Here is a 19,016-nt window from a genome sequence, read left to right on the forward strand (position 1 = left end):
GGGGGGGGCAGGGCGCCCCTGCAGCCCCCGAGCAGGAATCCCTTTCTACGGCAGGCAGTTGCTGGGCGGGTGGGTTGGCAGTGCCACTGCCTGTCCCAGCACTGGTGGCTGCCTGTGCCCTGCCACCGTAACAGTCCCGGGAGAGAGATGGACTTACTGGCATGGGGCAGGCATTGTTTTTCCCCTCATTACAAAAGTAGGTTTGTTTGGTTTAATATGGGTTGAAGATTAATAATAATATATCTTCAGTGGGTGACACATTGTAGGCTGTGGTGACGTAGAGGGGTAACAGAGCTGGTGCTGATGGGGAGAGCTTGGTTATGATGGGCCACCTGGCTGCATGCCATGGGAGAAGTTAGCCTGCAGGCAACTGCCTGCTAGCACAGATAGCCAGTGGCTCACTCTTGCTCTTCGTTTAGAGAGCTCAGCTTTCTTTACAGAACTGGTCCCCACACAGTGGTGTGCATGGCCATTGCAGCTGGCCTCTGGGTGGCAAGATAAGCGCATGACGGGCCTATGCTCAAGGAGCGTTTCTCGGACTTCCCTTTTGCCAGTAGCTCTGCATCAGGCCCAGCTTCCATCAAGCACAAGCGGCTGAAGCCAGTGACTTCCTTTAACCTGGAGAAGGAAGGCTAAGGGGGAACTAAGTGCAGTCTCCCACTGTCCTAAGAGGGTTTATGGGGAAGACAGGGACAGACTCTTCCCAGAGGGACACAGAAAGGACAAGAAACAATAGGCTCAAGTAGTACCACAGGAAATTGTGGTGGGACGTAAGGAAAAAATTTGTCATGGTAAGAGCAGTTAAGCCATGAAACAGGTTGCCCAGTGAGGTTGTGGAATTTCAGCTTGCTCAGACAAGACCCTGAGCATCCTCATCTGGCTTTGAGTTCCTGCTTTGAGCTGGTTTTGGACTAGATGGCCCCCGGAGGTCCCTTCCAACCTCAATTAAGTTATGACTCTTTGATTCTAAGAAGAGGTCCACAGGAAGAACACGTGGGGATGCACTGCACAATTCGCTCTGCAATGTGCAGTACAGAGATTCCCTCTGGCAGTAACAGAACTATTCAATGGGTGTGGTGGTGAACCAATTTATGTAACCCTCTTTTATCTCTTCCATTGTAGCAGCTTCCTCTTCATTTCCTGAGACATTTTGCACTGGATTGTGAATTCGTTTCACTCCTCCCTTTGTTATGAAATAATGTAAATCTTCTGACTCTAAAGGCATATTTCAAAACGGTTTGATCAAAAAAACTCCGCAGGAAGGAGAGGAATGAGGTAGAGGGGAAATTGGTAGAAATGTTACTTGGTTGTCTTCACCGGAAAGTTTAGGATTACAGTTTGTTAACTGTATTCTTAAACTCTATTCTTAAAAGTTTGTCAAAGAAATTTGCCTCTTACATAGGAAGTCTTTTTGCACAACCCAAAACACTGTGCCCAGGATAAAAGTGCATGTTTGTCTAGTGCTCTTGTAACTGTCATGTTAGAGTGATTTCAGTGGGCACAGAAACCTTGCAGAAAGATTGTGAGTTTCCCAACATTGTGGTCCGGAAAAGGTTTCTCCTTCCCAGACTTTCCGTTCTTTATGTTCTCGTTTCAGGATGGTAGCTCGATTGTGTGCTGTGCCACATTGCTATTACTGAGAGTGGTTCACATTAGATGAGATAATTTGTGTAAAAAGGCAATTCAGAGTTTCGTGCAGGACTTTGAAGAAGCTGCTTTTTAAAGCCTTGGGGCGGGGGAGGAGGGAGGGAGCAGAGAACAAGAAGAGTGTGGAGTAAAAAGAGAGAGATTAACTTTGGAGAAGATGGAACATCTAAAAGAAATATAATTTGTGAAGAAAAAATCTTTCTAGTACAATGCAAGTGTTTATACTGAAACACTTACTGACGTGTTGTTTTAGTCTAATCACACAGGTGCTCCTGACAGACTGGAGAACATCACATCAGATAAGGACCTTGAGCCAACTAAGGGCATTTGACAGCCACTGACATTCAAAGTTTCATTAATTACACAAAATAGTATCTGATATCAACTAATTGAGGTAGTTTGTAAATACAGTCATGTTTGTTCTTTTTTTTTTTTTTTAAGGGGATGATGTAATCTTTGAAGATGAAATTGAAGCATTGCAAGTACAAGTGAATAAACTTACTGCTATGGGAGTGAACAAAATAATTGCACTAGGACATTCTGGTTTTACTGTGGACAAAAATATTGCCCAAAAAGTGAAAGGAGTGGATGTTGTAGTTGGAGGACATACAAACACATTTCTCTATACAGGTATTTTACTTCTTACTAATATGTTGCTTCTAGAGCAAAGCAGAAACTGTTTCTCTTTAAACTTGGAGAACTTTCACACGTATAGTTTACTGCTGGCTGTACTGGGCCAAATTCGTAGCTGGTACCTATCCATAACTTCCACGGAAGAAACTAATTTAAAACAGTCTGTGAGCAAAAAGTACTCTAACTCACTGAAAGGTTCCTTAATGCTGTGGTTGTTCAAGGTGACCTATACAAAGTGGGACAGCCAGAGGAAGAAAGGTGGTAGTACTGGTAAATTACTGCCAAACATATTGTACCTGTAAAGGAGAGGGGTAGTAGTTTTAAACTGAAAGAGGGTGGATTTAGATTATATATTAGGAAGAAATTCTTTACTCTGAGGGTGGTGAGACACTGGAACAGGGTGCCCAGAGAAGTTGTGGAAGCTCCATCCCTGGAGGTGTTCAAGACCAGGGTGGATGGGGCTTTGAGCAACCTGGTCTAGTGGGAGGTGTCCCTGCCCATGGCAGGGGGGATGAACTAGATGATCTTTAAGGTCCCTTCCAAGCCTAACCATTCTATGATTCTATGAAATAAGATGTTTACATTTAAACTTGTATGTGACAACAAAAAGATCAATTATATAAGACTTTAAAAGTGATCCAATGTTGATTTTCCATAGAATCTAATTCTGTATTCATAGGTCTCCATTACCCCTGCCATTAAAAAACTTTTCCCACATTTCCTATGTCTTTTTCAGTCCTTCTCTGAATCTCTGACTTTATTCTTCTTTTCCCTAGAGGTAGACATCATTCTAGAGACAAACATTGTTGATCTGATTTCTTCCATAGCAATGCTACTTTAGGCAAAACCCGCCGTCAGCAGATTCTCCAGGACTGCTGCCTTCCGTGCGCCAGTGTGTAAGCACACAAGTAAAAGAAAGGGTGGCTTCTTTTTTAATCATCAAAGATAGCTCATTAAATTTAGCAGAAACTTCATTAACTGGTTGAGACTATAACAGGAACTTTTTGTAATTTTCAGCAAAATTTCCCATGTGCCCTACTCACAGGGATAGCACCATGTGCCCCAGGAATTTAACCACTTAAAGGTTTTGCACTGTCCATTTCATCCTCTCCTCCCCCTACTCGTCTCCTCTCACTTTCTCATGCCTTTTTTGTCTCATCCACGCTCTCACCTTTAACTGTCCCACCCGTTAAACAATTGCATGCTACAGTTATACATTAAATGGTTCAGAATATCTATTGAATTTGTCCTCAGGGAATAACTTTGACCCCTAAGCTGGAGCCACGAAGCATTTACACATCTACCTACAGTCAGAGGCTGCAAACACTCAGCACAGGGGTGCAGCAGAGAAGTGGCCAAACTGTAATAGATGACAGGACCATCCATCCCAACATCTTGTCTCCAAGAGTGACCAAGGGAGGATGGTGAGGGAAGAGTGGGCAAGCCTGTGGAGACGCTGTACTCAAAACTGCACCCAGCAGCCTGCAGCTCAGGGACTTCCCAAGCCAGTAGTGGTGTCTTGATATTTACTAGCTCCTGCTGGAACTTCTCTTCCCTGAACTTGCCCCATCTCCCTTTGACTGCCTTCAGCCTTCACAGCAGCCAGTGGCAGGGCATTCCACCGCTGACCTGCACATCCCACGGAGACCTTGCTCTGCTGTCTGTGTGCAGCCTGCTGGTGGCATTTTTCAGCAGTTTTATTGAATTATTTTTGAGATGGGAAACTCAGGGATGCACGCAGTATTCAAAGTGTGCGTTCATCGTGGGTTTACACAGTGGAATCCAGATTCTTTTGCACAGCCTTGTTGGTCAATGCCCGTAGAGAGTTTGTGCCTCAAAGTGGTAGCCATAGTAGTCAAAATGACTTACTTTGGGAGTGGGCCAAAGAGATGCCACTATTGACAATTTGAAATTGTGATCTGAAGTGCTCCAGAAGTTGAGATATCTGAGTTCATATCCTGTCTAGCTCTGTAGGAGTTCACATGCATATGTCTTATCATCACAGAGGGTACCCTGCTCTCAAACTAGATGAGGTCAGTCTGTTCCATCTCTCCTTATTTGAAGCCATTCAAGATTCACAAGACCAGAGACACCACAAAGGATGGGACTCTGCAGCCTTCAGGTTAAAGATCTCTGCTGGGAGTGGGTTCTGGTCCCTTTTCCAAGGGCTGTACTGTTTGGATAAAACAAGTCTGGTTTTTTTATTGACACAGGAGAGGAGAGAAAAACAAAAAATAAGAAGAAATATCTAGGGGAGATACACCAAAAAATATGTATCCACTTATTTAGTCAAAATAAGTTTTTTGACAGAATGTGGTCTGAGTCTATAATTTTTATTGCAAGTGCTGAGAAGCACTTGCTAATCTGTCCAGGAGCATCATCAGTGCATTTGTGAACCATTCCCTTCTGAGTTAAAGCCATCAGCCAACATTCACAATGAAATAGCCACATCCGTGGAGGTGATTTGACTGCAGAGTAAAACATCTGATTTTAGGTGTCTCTGTGTGTGTGTCTATGCCTATACATTAAGCCTATAAACTCTCATTTAAATCAAGAGATGTAATCAATAACTGCCAGCAGAATTTGGGAGAATGTTTCAGCTCATTGGCCCAGCTGATCAGCTGAATCTCTGGCTGTTGTGGGAGTTGAGAGACACACTGCCCATGCAGACACCTCCATAGAGGTATCTTAATCTAAGGGCCTACTCTTGGACTAGTCCAGCCCATCTAAGACATTTGCAAGTCTCCGGTTTATCCACAGATTCTGTGGCAAATGTTGTCTTGACTTGTTCAGGTGCACTTTGGGTTTGTAGAACTGATTCAAACAGTAATGGTAGTTTCAGGTTAGAGCATTTAAATTTTTGGTTTTTTTCAGGAAGGATGTTCTGAGGATGTAGTGTGTTGGCTAAAACAAGGTAAGAAAATAGGAAAGTGTTGCAGGGTCTTCAGTTACGCAGTATGAATTTTTGCATTTGTAATGAAACACTTTGAGATGTGTGCATGACGTCTAGTGCTATTTCCTTTGGGGATAAGAGGCACTGAAAAGTCTTTATTTCAGAAGGAACACATGTATCTTACAACAGAATAATGTCGTAGTGATAATTAATCCTGCAAGAGAGTATCAGTATCAGAAAGTATTCCTTCAGAAAGCAAGAAATGAGTAAGGCTCTGGACCAGCACTTAACCTCGCGCAGCTGATGCATACTAAAATGATGACCAGAAAGCATGACTTTCTCTTGCTAATGCTCTGTTCGTTTGAGGACTGCACAAGGGCAAGAGATCAAAACCGATTCCTTTTTCAGTTCCAAACAACCAAAAGCCAGGTTTGTATGCATAAATCCTGCAGGGTTCTCACTAGCTACAGGATTTCTTAAATTCTTTCCAAAATAAATATTGAATAGTGAAGAGGCACCACCAAGAAACCAACTCTGTCGACTAGGCTGAAAGCAGAAAAACTAGTTCTCTGGTAAATGTGGTTCAGCTTGTAGTTTGTTACAGCCATTCTCGCTGGAGAAGAGGAGGGATTAGAGAGAAATATGAATCACACTGGAGTTCTAGGAGAAACATTTGTCATGTCACTTATCCCAGGATTTCGTATTACCTAAACAACTGTAGATGGAAGGAAACCAATTGTTGTGTGAGCAGTGGAATTGAAGAGACTGGTTTCCTCCGGATCCATCTCCTCTGTTCCTTCTCCCCCATGCCCCCGCCCCACGGACACCCCGGCTCTCGCTCACACGGGGATGGGAGATGCCGCCAGCTTTGGGACAGGAGCAAGCAGCAGCCTTTGAGGGGGTTCTGCAAGCGGGACCCACCACGCGGCACGTGATGCCTCTCAGAGCTGCCTGACCTTGGTTTTTGCTGACGGTGGGGTAGAAATACTGACGGGAATAATGGGGGAGTGACACTACTCAGATAATACTGTCAAGGATGGAGGGAGAAGGCTGGTACCCTTGAGACAGGAGCTGTGCTGTGTGGTTTTCTTTGCTGTTTCCCTCCCCTGCATGGTTACTAAATCCTGTGCTAGCCTACGCCAACTGGGCTGAGGTTTCTTTTCTCTGTAAATGCCTTGCTTTAATCTGTTTCCAAGTCCTACATCTAATGACCCTTCAAACTTTGCAGGTCGATAAGAGTTTTAAAGCCATGACCTCATAACAAAAATGCTAATGAAGTTTGCTTTTGCAGAGGATTTGCAGCTTCTCTGAGACTTCGGAGGCTAAGTTTGGTACACTAAAAAAAAATCAGTTGGGTGTATGCATAAATTCACAGAACTGCTGTTATGATTTTAGTGATAATGACTGCGTATTATCAATAAAAATAGTTTAGACTTTTTCATATCAAGAAGTCCTATGTGTGTTGTACTAACATTCTCATTTTCTATCTGATGCAGAATAACATAGTGTGAAGGCTTAACAATAAACTTTTCAGGGGCTGGTATGTGTGCATTACTGAGAGGTTTTGAAATAAGTGGAATGAAAAGTGCCTTTGTTGCTGTTGTGACATGATGTCATGGAGAAGTGTGCTGTCACAACTTAAAAAACACTGTGGCAGTTATTAAAGCTCGTGTCCTGAAAACAACATTGTCTCTTTCGAAGTAACATAACTGATCAGTCAAATGCATGCTTTTTGTCCAACACATTCAGTTGTTTCTGCTTAATATCCTACTTGGGTGGTTTTTTTAAGGCAGAGAAACATTTGAAATGTCATTCTAATAATTCCTTGAAGGTCCCATGAGCTGAAGACTCGCTTTACATGCTTGTTTCGTGCAGGCACCCCACCCTCTACGGAGCAGCCAGCTGGCCCATATCCATACATGGTTGACTCAGACGATGGGAGGAAGGTGCCAGTGGTACAGGCTTACGCTTATGGAAAATATCTCGGTTACTTAAGTGTTACATTTGACGAGAAAGGAAATGTTGTTGAAGCGGTTGGAAACCCCGTTCTGCTGGACAGCAGCGTTCCCGAAGGTATGTGGAGTAGACGTTTGAATTTGCCTGCAGCATATGACTACAATTCAAGTGTTATTATGTTAAATACACAGTACAGTGTCGCAGAAGAGTTCAGCTTTCTTCCCGAGCTTGCGGTTCTCTTCTCTGCAGGATTCAGGCTGCGTTACGGTTGTACCCCTTTGCCTCTATTTCTCTTTCTGAACAGCAGCCTTTGAATATTCATAAATTCAGTGTATGTTTTTGTCTGTTTAAAGTCACTGACCGTCCTTTTGCAGGAACTGAGGTGATACACTACCATGCCATTTAGCAGAGCCTGTTTTAGCTAGCCCTGTGATTATGATTTAAAAGATTATGAGGACAAGTTTACACTGTTTTGCCAGAGGCCAGGTTCTTCAGAACAGAGTTTAGGGCGGTATAGGAAAGTGGAAATGTTCTAGAAAAAAATTGGAATACTCTGGCAATGTGCAAATATAACATACAAACCCCAGGACTTCTTGTTTTCAATGCTGAGTATGTTTAGTGTTTCAGCTCTGAAACATTTAAAGAATGGGAGGAGGAGAGTCTCCCTAGCGGTCTCTGTTCATAGCTCTGTCCAAGCTCTGTTACCTGCTTTTTGTCGGCTTTCTAATTACCCGGGGCTGGTTTTCTAGTCTTTGTTTCTTGTCCAGTGCTTGCTGTATGAAACTGAGCTTTTATCAGTCTTTCTAGGTTTTACCAGAGTATTTATAAAATAAAACCTTTAAAGATGATGTGTTCATGGATATTATTTACTATGTTATTCTCAATGATCTATTAATGTTATGAGATGATGTAAAGAGACTTTACATTCTGTCTCTGATGTCAGTAAAAGTAAAAATTCAGATGCTCTCATTTTCTAAATGTTGCTGTTGCTGACAGTTACATGGCAAATTGCTTAAAACTAATAGCTGATGTAAAACAGTTGTGACATTATCTGTCTGTATATACAAGTACCTTTGTATGTGGTTTTCTCTCTAAAAGATTTAGATTTGCACCTGGCAGACAGATGTGCATAGAGAATTAATTTCTATAATTTTCTTGACACTGATATTTGAGCTACTATTCTTTTTAGCACTGCGTTAAAGGGGAGGAAGCTGTTATTGGGGGGAAAAAAAATACGATGTCAAATAAAGACCAAGCTCACTTGTATATGAAAAATTCTCTCACCTGTCATAGTAGGTGCTAGAAACTCCCATCAGTCAGAGGTTAGAACAGGACTGGGCAGAAATATTTTTTAAGTCTCATAGAGGAGAGAACCTTGCTATGGCACAGGAATAGCTTGTTCACTTGATTGCCCTGTCCTGCCTGCTCCCTTTACAGGCTTCGTTTGAAGTGAGCGTGGATGTCATGTTCCTTGAAGAGCCTTTGGGGAAAGTGTCACATTTTAGAATCACAAAGAGCAGGGTTTTCTTCCTAAGTTTTGTGTTCGCTGAAGCGTCACTAATATGAGATACGTGCGATGCTTATTTTACACTTTTATACTGCATTATAGATGAGCACATTAAAGAAGAAGTGGAAAAATGGAGGAAAAACCTGGGAAATTATTCTAAAGAGATTGGAAAAACTAGTGTTTACCTGAATGGTACAAGCCAAGCGTGCCGTTTCCAAGAATGTAACATGGGAAATTTGCTTTGTGATGCCGTGGTAAGATGTTGCCACCACAGGTGGCAATCACATTTAAGTGTTACTCCAGAGCTATCAGATTAAATGCTCCCAGGCTCCAAACTGTCAGCGCATGGGCTGTGTTCTGCTTTCCAACACCGTAACATCTAGTGCATCCCTAGAAAGATCTGGCAGAAGCAAGGCTAGAATGAGTCTTGCTGTAGAGAGTAAGGGCAGTTTATTCTTTGTATACATCCTTATATAGAGAACGGCTTGTTTGCAGCTGGCTCTGAGGCTGTGGTTTTAAGAGGCATGGAGGTCTGATCTAAGAGAGCCCATTCCTCAAGCAAGGAAGAGAGCTCGGCTCCCCTGCCCCTCTCCCCGCCTGCTACCGGTCCCCTGCTCATAGCACTTACCTTCTGCCCCATCATTACTGGGCTCTGCTGTCACCCTTTTTTAACTCACTAGCTCAGAAAAAAAATACGTGTAGTCTTCTGCTGAGTTACTGATATGAATTGTACCCCCAAAGCATCCAAAAGGTGCCAGCTGAAGCAAAGGAGGGGGAAGGGCCACACACCCAGCCTGGTGCAGAAGAAGTAAAAGCCCCCAGCACCCCAGCCCAGAGGGAGCCACCAGCCCCTGCTGCGTCCTGACAGGTATCGCTGGGCTTTAACAGTCACATAACACCAGAAGGGTTTTTTTATGAGGAGTCACTTCCAGTTTTTAAACTAGCTGGTTTTGATTGTTTTACTCTCCCACAGCAGCAGCATTTCCTTTGGGTGCTCCAGGGAAAAACGTTCCTGAACGTGACTGTTGGCAGCAAATGAGCACTGCCATAAGTGTCCTGTAGCATTGCCTCAAAGTCACAAGCCAATTAATAATTATGAGTTTTCATTTAAATATTTCCTCAAAGCCATTCATCCATTTCATGTGATTGCTTTTATTGTAATCCTTAAAATAATTCTTAGTACATGGGCTAATTTCCAAATTAGATTAAGATTTGGGAACTCTGCATACAGTTCTACTAAAATTGCAGCGCCTTGTTTTTTTCTTCCTGCTAGACTTTTTTTATATTTTTATTTGAAAAATGTGATAAAATTCTCTGGCACTTTGTAAGCTTAAAGAAAGTAACTTCGTAATCTTTCAGAAGTCTCTAGATTTTCTTGCTATACATTTTGTCTTGGGAGGTCAAATTCACACATACAGAATCACACAGAATCTTCAGAGTTGGAAGGGACCTCTAGAGATCATCCAGTCCAACTCCCCTGCTAAAGCAGGATTGCCCAGAGCACATTACTCAGGACTGCATCCAGGCGGGTTTTGAAAATCTCCAGAGAAGGGGACTCCACAACCTCCCTGGGCAGCCTGTGCCAGTGCTCTGTCACCCGAACCGTAAAGAAGTTTTTCCGTGTATTGGAATGGAACTTCCTATGTTCCAACTTGTTCCCGTTGCCCCTTGTCCTGTCACTGGGAACCACCGAGAAGAGTGTGGCTCCATCCTCCTTCAACCCACCCTTTAGATACTTGTGTGCCATAATAAGGTCTCCCCTCAGCCTTCTCTTCTCCAGGCTAAAGAGTCCCAGCTCTCTCAGCCTTTCCTCATAAGGGAGATGCTCCAATCCCTCAGTCATCTTGGTTGCCCTTCGCTGGACTCTCTCCAGCAGTTCCCTGTCTCTCTTGAACTGAGGGGCCCAAAACTGGACACAGTATTCCAGTTGTGGCCTCACCAGTGCCAAGTAGAGGGGGAGAATGACCTCCCTCGACCTACGGGTCACACTCTTCCCTATGCATCCCAGGATTCCATTGGCCTTTTTGGCGACAAGGACACATTGCTGGCTCGTGGATAATTTACTGTCTACCAGGACCCCCAGATCCTTCTCCTCAGAACTACTTCCCAGCAGGTCCACCCCTAACCTATACTGGTGCCTAGCATTCTTCCTCCCCAGGTGCAGGACCTTGCACTTGCTTTTGTTGAACCTCATTAGGTTCTTCTCTGCCCAGCTCTCCAGCCTGTCCAGGTCACGCTGGATGGCAGCGCGGCCCTCTGGAGTGTCAGCCACCCCTCCCAGTTTGGTATCATCAGTGAACTTGCTGAGGATACACTCTGTCCCCTCATCCAGGTCATTAATGAATATATTGAACAAGATTGGACTGAGTATTGACCCCTGGGGGACACCACTGGTTACAGGCCTCCAACTGGACTCTGTGCCACTGATCACAACCCTCTGAGTTCTGTCACACAGCCAGCTAAATTCTACTTTAGTTAAAGCGATGTCTCTAGATGACCATCTTACAGCCATCAGCAGATACATGAGTTCCCCTTCATGGTCTTTGCATTACTCGTTCTACACTTGCTTTCCTGTCTGCTGCCATCCCTTCAGGGTTATGCAGGTAAAAACCAGACCTTTCTGTGCCATGGGCTTTAATATTTAGAGTTGTCCTGGGAAATGCAGAGATTGAGAAATGTGAAGGATTGGTTGAACAGTTGTACTGGGTCGAAACAGAGGTCCATTTAGTTTAGTGCTGCTTCTCCCAACAGTAGCCCAAATTCTCAGAAAAAAAAGGTCAACGGACACAGATGGCATTTTACAAAGATCTTTAAAGGAACGCAAATGTGAAATGGCTGTGAAATTGCTAACATCAGTATACGAGCTCTTGTTTGAACTGCCTCTGTGCTCAGGACTGGAGAGCAGCAACTGTAGCACCACAATTTAAAAATATTTCTGTGGGGAACCGAGGAATTACAGATTTGTAATCCTAATATCTGTTCCAGGCAAACTAGTAAATTGCAGGGTATAGTTGAGACTGAAATCAGCAAACAGAAAAGAATACGTTCATTGATTAAGTATGAATTATGAACTTCAGAGTATCTCGTGGATTTGGCCATAGGGAATAACTTTGACTCCTAAGCTGGAGCCACAAAGCATTTACACATCTACCTACAAGTCAGAGGCTGCAAACACTCAGCACAGGGGTGCAGCAGAGAAGTGGCCAAACTGGAACAGATGACAGGACCATCCATCCCAACATCTTGTCTCCAAGAGTGACCGAGGGAGGATGGTGAGGGAAGAGCTCCCAGCAGCCTGCAGCTCAGTGACTTCCCAAGCCAGAAGTGGTGTCTTGATATTTACTAGCTCGTGCTGGAACTTCTCTTCCCTGAACTTGCCCCATCTCCCTTTGACTGCCTTCAGCCTTCACAGCAGTCCGTGGCAGGGCGTTCCGCCGCTGACCTGCACATCCCGTGGAGACCTTGCTCTGCTGTCTGTGTGCAGCCTGCCGCCCACTGGCTGGATGCCTGCTGGAGGCCAAGGAGTAGTCCTTGCACTGGAACACTTGGTCCCTATCTACCCTCTTCACGCCACTTGGTTTTTCGGGCTTCTCAAATATTTTTGTTACGTTGTCCCTTTACCAGGTCAGCCAGTCCTAGCCTGTGTCATCATTCTACGTTCAGAAACTTTTCTGTGTCTTTGACTGTCCTTGTCACCCCCTCTCAATTTTTCTTAGTTTTTTATCATTCTTGAAATGAGAAAACACACCAATTCCTACCCAGCCTCCACAAGCCCTTCTTGATTTTACAGACTTCTGTCATGTCCTTCCTGTATTTCTGTATTTGTGAGACTGAGGAGTCATAACCATAGTCATTCCTGTACGGAAACCAGTCCAGCCCTTCCATTACCCTGGTTTATTTTCTTAGCCTTTTCCTGTTCCACTCAGTTATTTCTGATGAACACCGTAGGCTTATCATCCTTACACAACTGAGTAAGTCCCTGGTCTCCATTTCCTTTACTACTTAGGATGCCGCAAGCAAATATTATCCTGTCGGAATTTTGCCACTCTTGGAGACGTGATGCTGTGCGGAGTAGACTTTTGGGTCTGATCTAATATGCCAGTTGCCCGTTCCTCCACTCTTCTACATCTTTCTAGTTTGCCAAGACCATTTCAAATATTAAAAACCAATCGCAGAGGAGCTGAAAAATCTTAATTCCCTGCAACATACAACAAGAGCTAGATTAATTTATATATTGCCCTACGCGTTTTTAATGTACAGCTATATTTAAGGTCCTCTTCACTTCCCATTTCTCCAAATATGCTCAAATCATTTTTCTTTATCACAGTTGTCGAAATCAAAAAATCATCCTTCCTTTGTTCAGCTGGCCTGCTCTGCTCTGTTCATGTCATACACACATGGACTATGGCAAAGTTCAAGAGTTCATTACAGAAAAAGGCAAATATTTTATGAAAGCAAAATGCTTATTTTAATGTGCTTTGCCATGTGTTTTTTAAATAATGCAGTATTTTACAGTGGGCCCAGAGGCAATGTCAAAGAAGATACAAAACTGTTCTATCCCTCTTCAGCCTCAGATTGTCTTGGGTGTAAATTTGCAGAGCCTCATCTAAGAGGAGATTTAAAATCAGTTTAAACATTTTCCTTTGGTAGCTTTATGAGAATGTCGTCCGTCCGGATAAAAAGTCATGGAACCATGTTTCAATGTGCATCCTGAATGGAGGTGGGATAAGGTCACCAATTGATGAACAGAGCACTAATGGTATGTAAAATTACAAGCTGAATGACAACTTTATCAAGAAGGAAGAATCATGTTATCATGCGAGCCTGAACCCAGTGTTAGGTGTGGGCTTGTTTTGATGGGATTTGCACAGTGTTCGGAAGCGATTTCAAACTTTCTCAAATGGTTATCCATCATGAGAGCACAACTGCACTCAGGCTGACACGAATAGAAGTTACTAGCATTGTTTGTACACAGTGCTTTTTATCATTTCCCTCTCTCCTTTCTGCCTTGGAACAAAGAAAGATAGTGGATGTTTATTCCCCTCCTACTGTAGAGGATCGTACGGTATGGTCGCTGGGAGCCTTCTGTGGTCTGCTGTAGAATAAGTGAATTTGGGGTTTTCTGAATGCTGAGGTTTTGCAATTCTTATTTTCCTGATATCACATAAATGAAAACTGAAAACAAACAGTTTTTTCATTTTAGCTAAATTTTTCTGTAGGTCTACATGAGTAAGTCTTAAGCAGCTGGAAAAAGATGCAGGTTCTTTGACAGGCGCGATATATGCGATCCTCACATCTACTGACCCTTGTTTTCTCAAACTGTATTTGCCGTGCTCCTTGCTAAAAATGTACTGGTAATAATATTGTAAGCATACTGTTAATAATAACGTAATTTAAAAAAAAAATAATGTAAATAAAGTCTCATTCCCCCAGGTAGCATTACTGTGGAAGATTTGCTGTCTGTTTTGCCATTTGGAGGTCGTTTTGATTTGGTGAGGGTAAAAGGCTCTACTCTGAAAGAAGCTTTTGAGCACAGTGTGCACAGATACGGAAGAGGAAGCGGAGAACTGCTGCAGGTTGGAGGTACGTTTTTCTTCCTTCCTCTTCTCAGGTTTTCAAGCCGACCATCCCTTCTGTTGGCCGTGTTTATATTACACCTGGAAGCCTCCTGAAGAATGGAAATCAGGTTGGCCGTACATCCTATCCCTGTTCCTCGCGCGTGCCAGCTAACTAATGCTGTTTATCCTGTGTGTGTTTAATGGAGCCGCAGCAGCACACAGCCCATCGCTGTTCCCTTAGCAGAGACAGGATTCCCAGTTGGTTAAGTAACCCGTAATAGCAGCAGTTTAACACTTAAGTTAACTACAGAAGATGCAACTGAGTATAGCTGTAACACAGTAATAGCTACAACAAACTCCAGTTTTCAGTTCTTCACTGGCAGCCTACCTGAAACCCCAGACTGGATGTCTCTGCCAGTTATTGCCATATTTCAGTTTATCAAAATCATTTTGTGCTGTTGTCTAATGATTGCTGACAGTTTCAGAGTTAGTCCAAGTGGGCTATGGAATTGCTCCAGTGAATTTCTAAGTATTTTAGGGATGAACAGTTAATATTAAAAACATACGCATTTCTTGAATTGCAGCTCCCCATATGTTTACCCAGATGTGTACTAGGCTCCAGTCATGTTTATTCCTGCTCTCTCTATGATGCAGTGAGGATTCTATTGTTTACTTAGCAGAAAAGTAAGCTTCAAGGACACAGGCTGAGGGATTTTTTCGCCTACCGGGTGATGGGGGCACTACCCCCTCCATGTGATCTAGAACCCCCCACATGCCAAGGACACAACCTGTGTCTTGCACACCATTCCCCTGTAAGATACCAGGTTCTTGGGTACCACTAAGGTAAAGCAGCAGCAGCCTTTCTGCTTGCTGCCTTTCCACAGAAAAAAAAAAAAAAAAAAAAGATAATTGGTAGCTCTGGAAAGGGTTCAGGACAGAAGATGCAGAGCAGGAAGAGCGCCAGGGCTGGAAGAGCCTCTGTGCTTTGGACGAGCTTTAGTGGCTTCCTGAGCAGCAAGTTCTTGGCAATGCTGTTCTGGGGGCCTGACTCTCCCCAGGCTTTGACCGAGGAAAGCTCACAACTAGAAATGTTACTTCTACAGCGAGTAGAAACCGCAACGTTCAGCCCTGGCCTGGCTTGCTCTTTTTTTTTTTTTTTCAGGACAGTACTTATTATCTATAATAGCTGCTAAGTTAGGGTGGCTGGCTGGTTCTAAAAGAAGCCACTTCAGCCAACAAGCCAGTGGAATGAGAAAGCATATGACTGCAGAAATAAGGGGAGGTATTTTTACCTTGCAGTATCCTAATCCCATGACTAGTAATTTCCTTCTCTGGAATAGTGATGAGTACAGACAATCAGATAAGTACCTGAGGTGGGAGAGTGCTTCAGCAATTCTCAAATCTCGTTAATTTTCTTGGATAAAAGTTGATTACTGTGCAAAGGGCATTGACTGGTATCACTCAGAACGATATAAACTCTCAGTCACATAAGCTAACGTAAAGGATCTGTTGAAAATGGTAGAGGATGCTGTTTCTAGCCCTGTATGTTCAATAGGCACTGCATAAAGTGGCATTCAAATGTGTTTCTGTAGGCATCCACGTGGTCTACGATCTCTCCAGAGCCCCAGGCAGCAGAGTTGTTAGCTTAGAAGTGCTTTGCACAGCCTGCCGAGTCCCAGCCTACGTCCCGCTCCAGATGGATGAAATATACAATGTGACTCTTCCATCCTATATGTTATTTGGAGGAGATGGCTATCATATGCTGAAGGACAAAAATCTGGGATACAGTAAAGGTAAGGATGGGGTCCAACAGGGTAGCAGACAAACAATTCCTAGAAGTTAAAAGATCTTTCTACAGTACAAGTCTCAGATTTTCTGCTTTTATTGGAGAGATTAAATTTGCCTCTAATCTGACTGCTCTGGATTGCTAGTTTTGGTTGTAGCCAGCAACTATATTCTTTTTCAGTTAAATCACAAAAGTTTCAAAGCGAAACTAAGCCTCGTCAATTCCGCGCTGCTTAGAGCACAGGTCTGAGATGGTAAAACAGAAAAAATCAGAAAGCACGCCCTGGGGAGTACGTATTACATGTACTGCCTTGCATTTGTACTTATTACTAAACAATGCATCAAAAAGAAAGGTGCTATTTTCTTTAGACCTCAGACTTCCACTGCACAGAAATATTTGCAAACACAGAATCGTCACCTCTACTACTTAAAGGACGCACAGCTCAGGTGAGCGACACAGAAGGCGAGGGGAAAGATGCCGCCTTGCTCTGCGGGAATTAGCCTGCCCCTCCGAACGCAGCGGGACCCTCACGAGTTCCGCAGGCAGCAGCACGCCGGGCGCCGACAGACGCCGCGCTACAGAGGCGGAGAGGAAGCGGTTTACAGTGCTGTTTTAAGATCTTGTGAAGTAACGGTGCAAACTGTTGAGAAAGTCAGCAGTTATACAGTTGACATGTACAGCTTTTGGGACAAAGGGAAACTTGAAAAGAAATTGGAGATGAAAATTAAATATTTCTGAAAGGACAAAAAAGGATTTAGTGCTGTATTTAAAAAATATGTATTCTCGGAGCACACCTACATCTTGCAGAACTTTAATTTCTTATGCTTTGCTTCTTGATGGTAAAAGCATGCTTTTTACCAAAATTTTCCTTTCAGACTTTTGTTACAGTCTATTTTATTGGTTTTACAGGTTGTTTCGATTTAAAATCGATTCTCACAAGTGGGATTGGTGTTTGAAATCCAGTTCAACCTACCAGCTTGTAAATTTGAGGGGGGGACTGTAGTCTACAGTAAATATCCGTTTATGCAGAAATAAGTTCACGTAGAGAGAAATCATTAGGAATAACGAAAGGGAACATCTTGAAAGCTTCTGGTAAAGTCTTCCAGTATAGCAGAGGGGGAAAAGCTGTAATTATGTTTAAGATGGAGGTGTTACACTTTAGGATTGCAAGAGATTGGATCAGAAGGGGGTCGTGACATGGTTGGCAGCAATGGCTGTAGAAAATCTACATCATACTTCATGTGCATGCAGCAGCACACAGCCCAGAAATCCTTCCTAAAAAAAAAGTAAAGTTAAATTTGAAAAGGTGTAAGCAATTGCCTTGTGAGATCTACAGCACTCTACCCCAAACAGGTGGGAGACTATCTCAATTTATCTAAATCTGACTGGAACTTACCATTTCAACAGACGCAAAACAAAACAAAAAGCGAGACAATCCAAAAATAATTCTTTTGGGGGGTAAAATATGAGTTGCTACAAAAAAATTCTGGCTACAAACCACCACAGATATTTTACCTGTGCACAAGAAACAACTCCCCACGCCCCTGTGCTGTCTTGATGCTCACCAATTCAGAATGGCAAACTGTAGAAAACACTTCACCTTAAGACTTGAGCTAAAACTGCAATTTTGGACAGGTTCTTAAATGTTGGTTCAGAGCTTGGCTGCTGCAGAGAACACTCTACCTTTGTTTGTTTGTTTAGGTGAACCTGATGTTGAAGTGGTTTCCCGTTACCTCCAGAGAATGAAGAGAGTTTACCCAGCAGTTGAAGGTCGAATAAAGTTTTCTTCTGGAAGTCTTATTGAAGCGAGTCTTACCCTGATTTCTGCGTTGTTCACTTTAATGTTTTTGCATACTTGATTTTTGCTCACAGTGTTTTCATTTGAAGGAAGGCAAGAGGAGAGATGGTGCTGACAAAGGGAGAAGAGAAGCGTTCTCTTTTCTTACACCTTAAAATGAACGAGCGTTTAGGTTTCTGCATGCCATCAGTAAACAGCACAAGGAATTGTCTTTAATCTGCTGGAGTCATTGCAGCACGCTGTGTGGAACGAGTGGGTTCTCTCAGTTGCAATCAGCAGGTACCCGCAATTCAGTTTGAGGTTTCAAGAAGCAAAGTTCCAGTGAATACTAATGCTTCATCATCAACGAACCGCTGACCGAAGTGGGATATTTTTAACTTGTCAAATTCTTTTAGCTGCTTTAGATAGTGAATTGATTAAAGAATCTGATTCCAGTAACCTAAACAAGCTTCTAGAAATGGATTTATTATAACTGTGTACACCTTTCTTTGATCTCCACTCAGGGTTAAAGCTTTCAATCTAGTAATTCTACTTTGCTTCCAGTCATATTTGTCATACCTACACCAATGCCTGAAAGAACTGGATTAAATTCCGTGTCAGTGAAAGCATAAAGTCCATTTACATGCAGTTAAAAAAAGTTTTCCATTTTACTTTGGAAGATGCAGCATCTCACATTTGTTTTCCATTAATAAAGGACGCAATGAAAGCTTGGTTTGATTTTGATCAATTTTAACAAAATTAGTGTATACACTTCACTATTTAATACAACTGGTTTGGGGACTGGAGTGAAAACACAAACTATAATTATGTTGCATGTAAATATGCTCAATTTTACACCTTCTTCCAAAGACCAAAGCACAGGACTCCTGACCGTCACTCCGGATCAGCAACATTGAGAGGGAACGTTGGATACAGGCATTGACTGCTGCAGTGCTGTGGCAGCCTCTGAAGTTGCGCAGTAACGGGGCTTTTTCCAGCACAACCTGCCTTTATGGTAATCGTGATCATAACTCCAAAGCCTGTCTCTTCTATGGGAAGGCTGTGTTTAAAAAATACATAGCTGTGAGAGACAGGCTAACGAGGATAAAATCAGAAATCATATTAAATGCTAAGTGTACATTTCTGACACTTTATCAAGAAGTGACTGCTTATACATGATTGCAAATGATGGTTATTTTTCTAAGATTGTTCACAGTGGGAATTTTGACGTCAACCCGTTTCCATGTTGTTTATTGTTG

The 19,016-nt window shown here is 42.9% G+C and overlaps 1 protein-coding gene across 1 annotated transcript in view; it reads left to right on the plus strand.

The window, feature by feature from the left end:
- The window catches only part of NT5E (5'-nucleotidase, ecto (CD73)), a 24,026-nt gene extending 6,187 nt beyond the window's left edge, over positions 1-17,839 (plus strand). The window contains 7 exon segments of the mRNA XM_009887526.1: positions 2,089-2,277; positions 7,049-7,246; positions 8,739-8,890; positions 13,287-13,395; positions 14,070-14,219; positions 15,787-15,987; positions 17,682-17,839. Coding sequence (XP_009885828.1) covers positions 2,089-2,277; positions 7,049-7,246; positions 8,739-8,890; positions 13,287-13,395; positions 14,070-14,219; positions 15,787-15,987; positions 17,682-17,839 — 1,157 coding nt within the window.
- Positions 17,840-19,016: the final 1,177 nt, after the last annotated feature.

The sequence above is a fragment of the Charadrius vociferus genome, unplaced genomic scaffold (assembly GCF_000708025.1).
Source record: "Charadrius vociferus isolate BGI_N301 unplaced genomic scaffold, ASM70802v2 scaffold185, whole genome shotgun sequence".
NCBI classification, from domain to species: Eukaryota; Metazoa; Chordata; class Aves; order Charadriiformes; family Charadriidae; genus Charadrius; species Charadrius vociferus.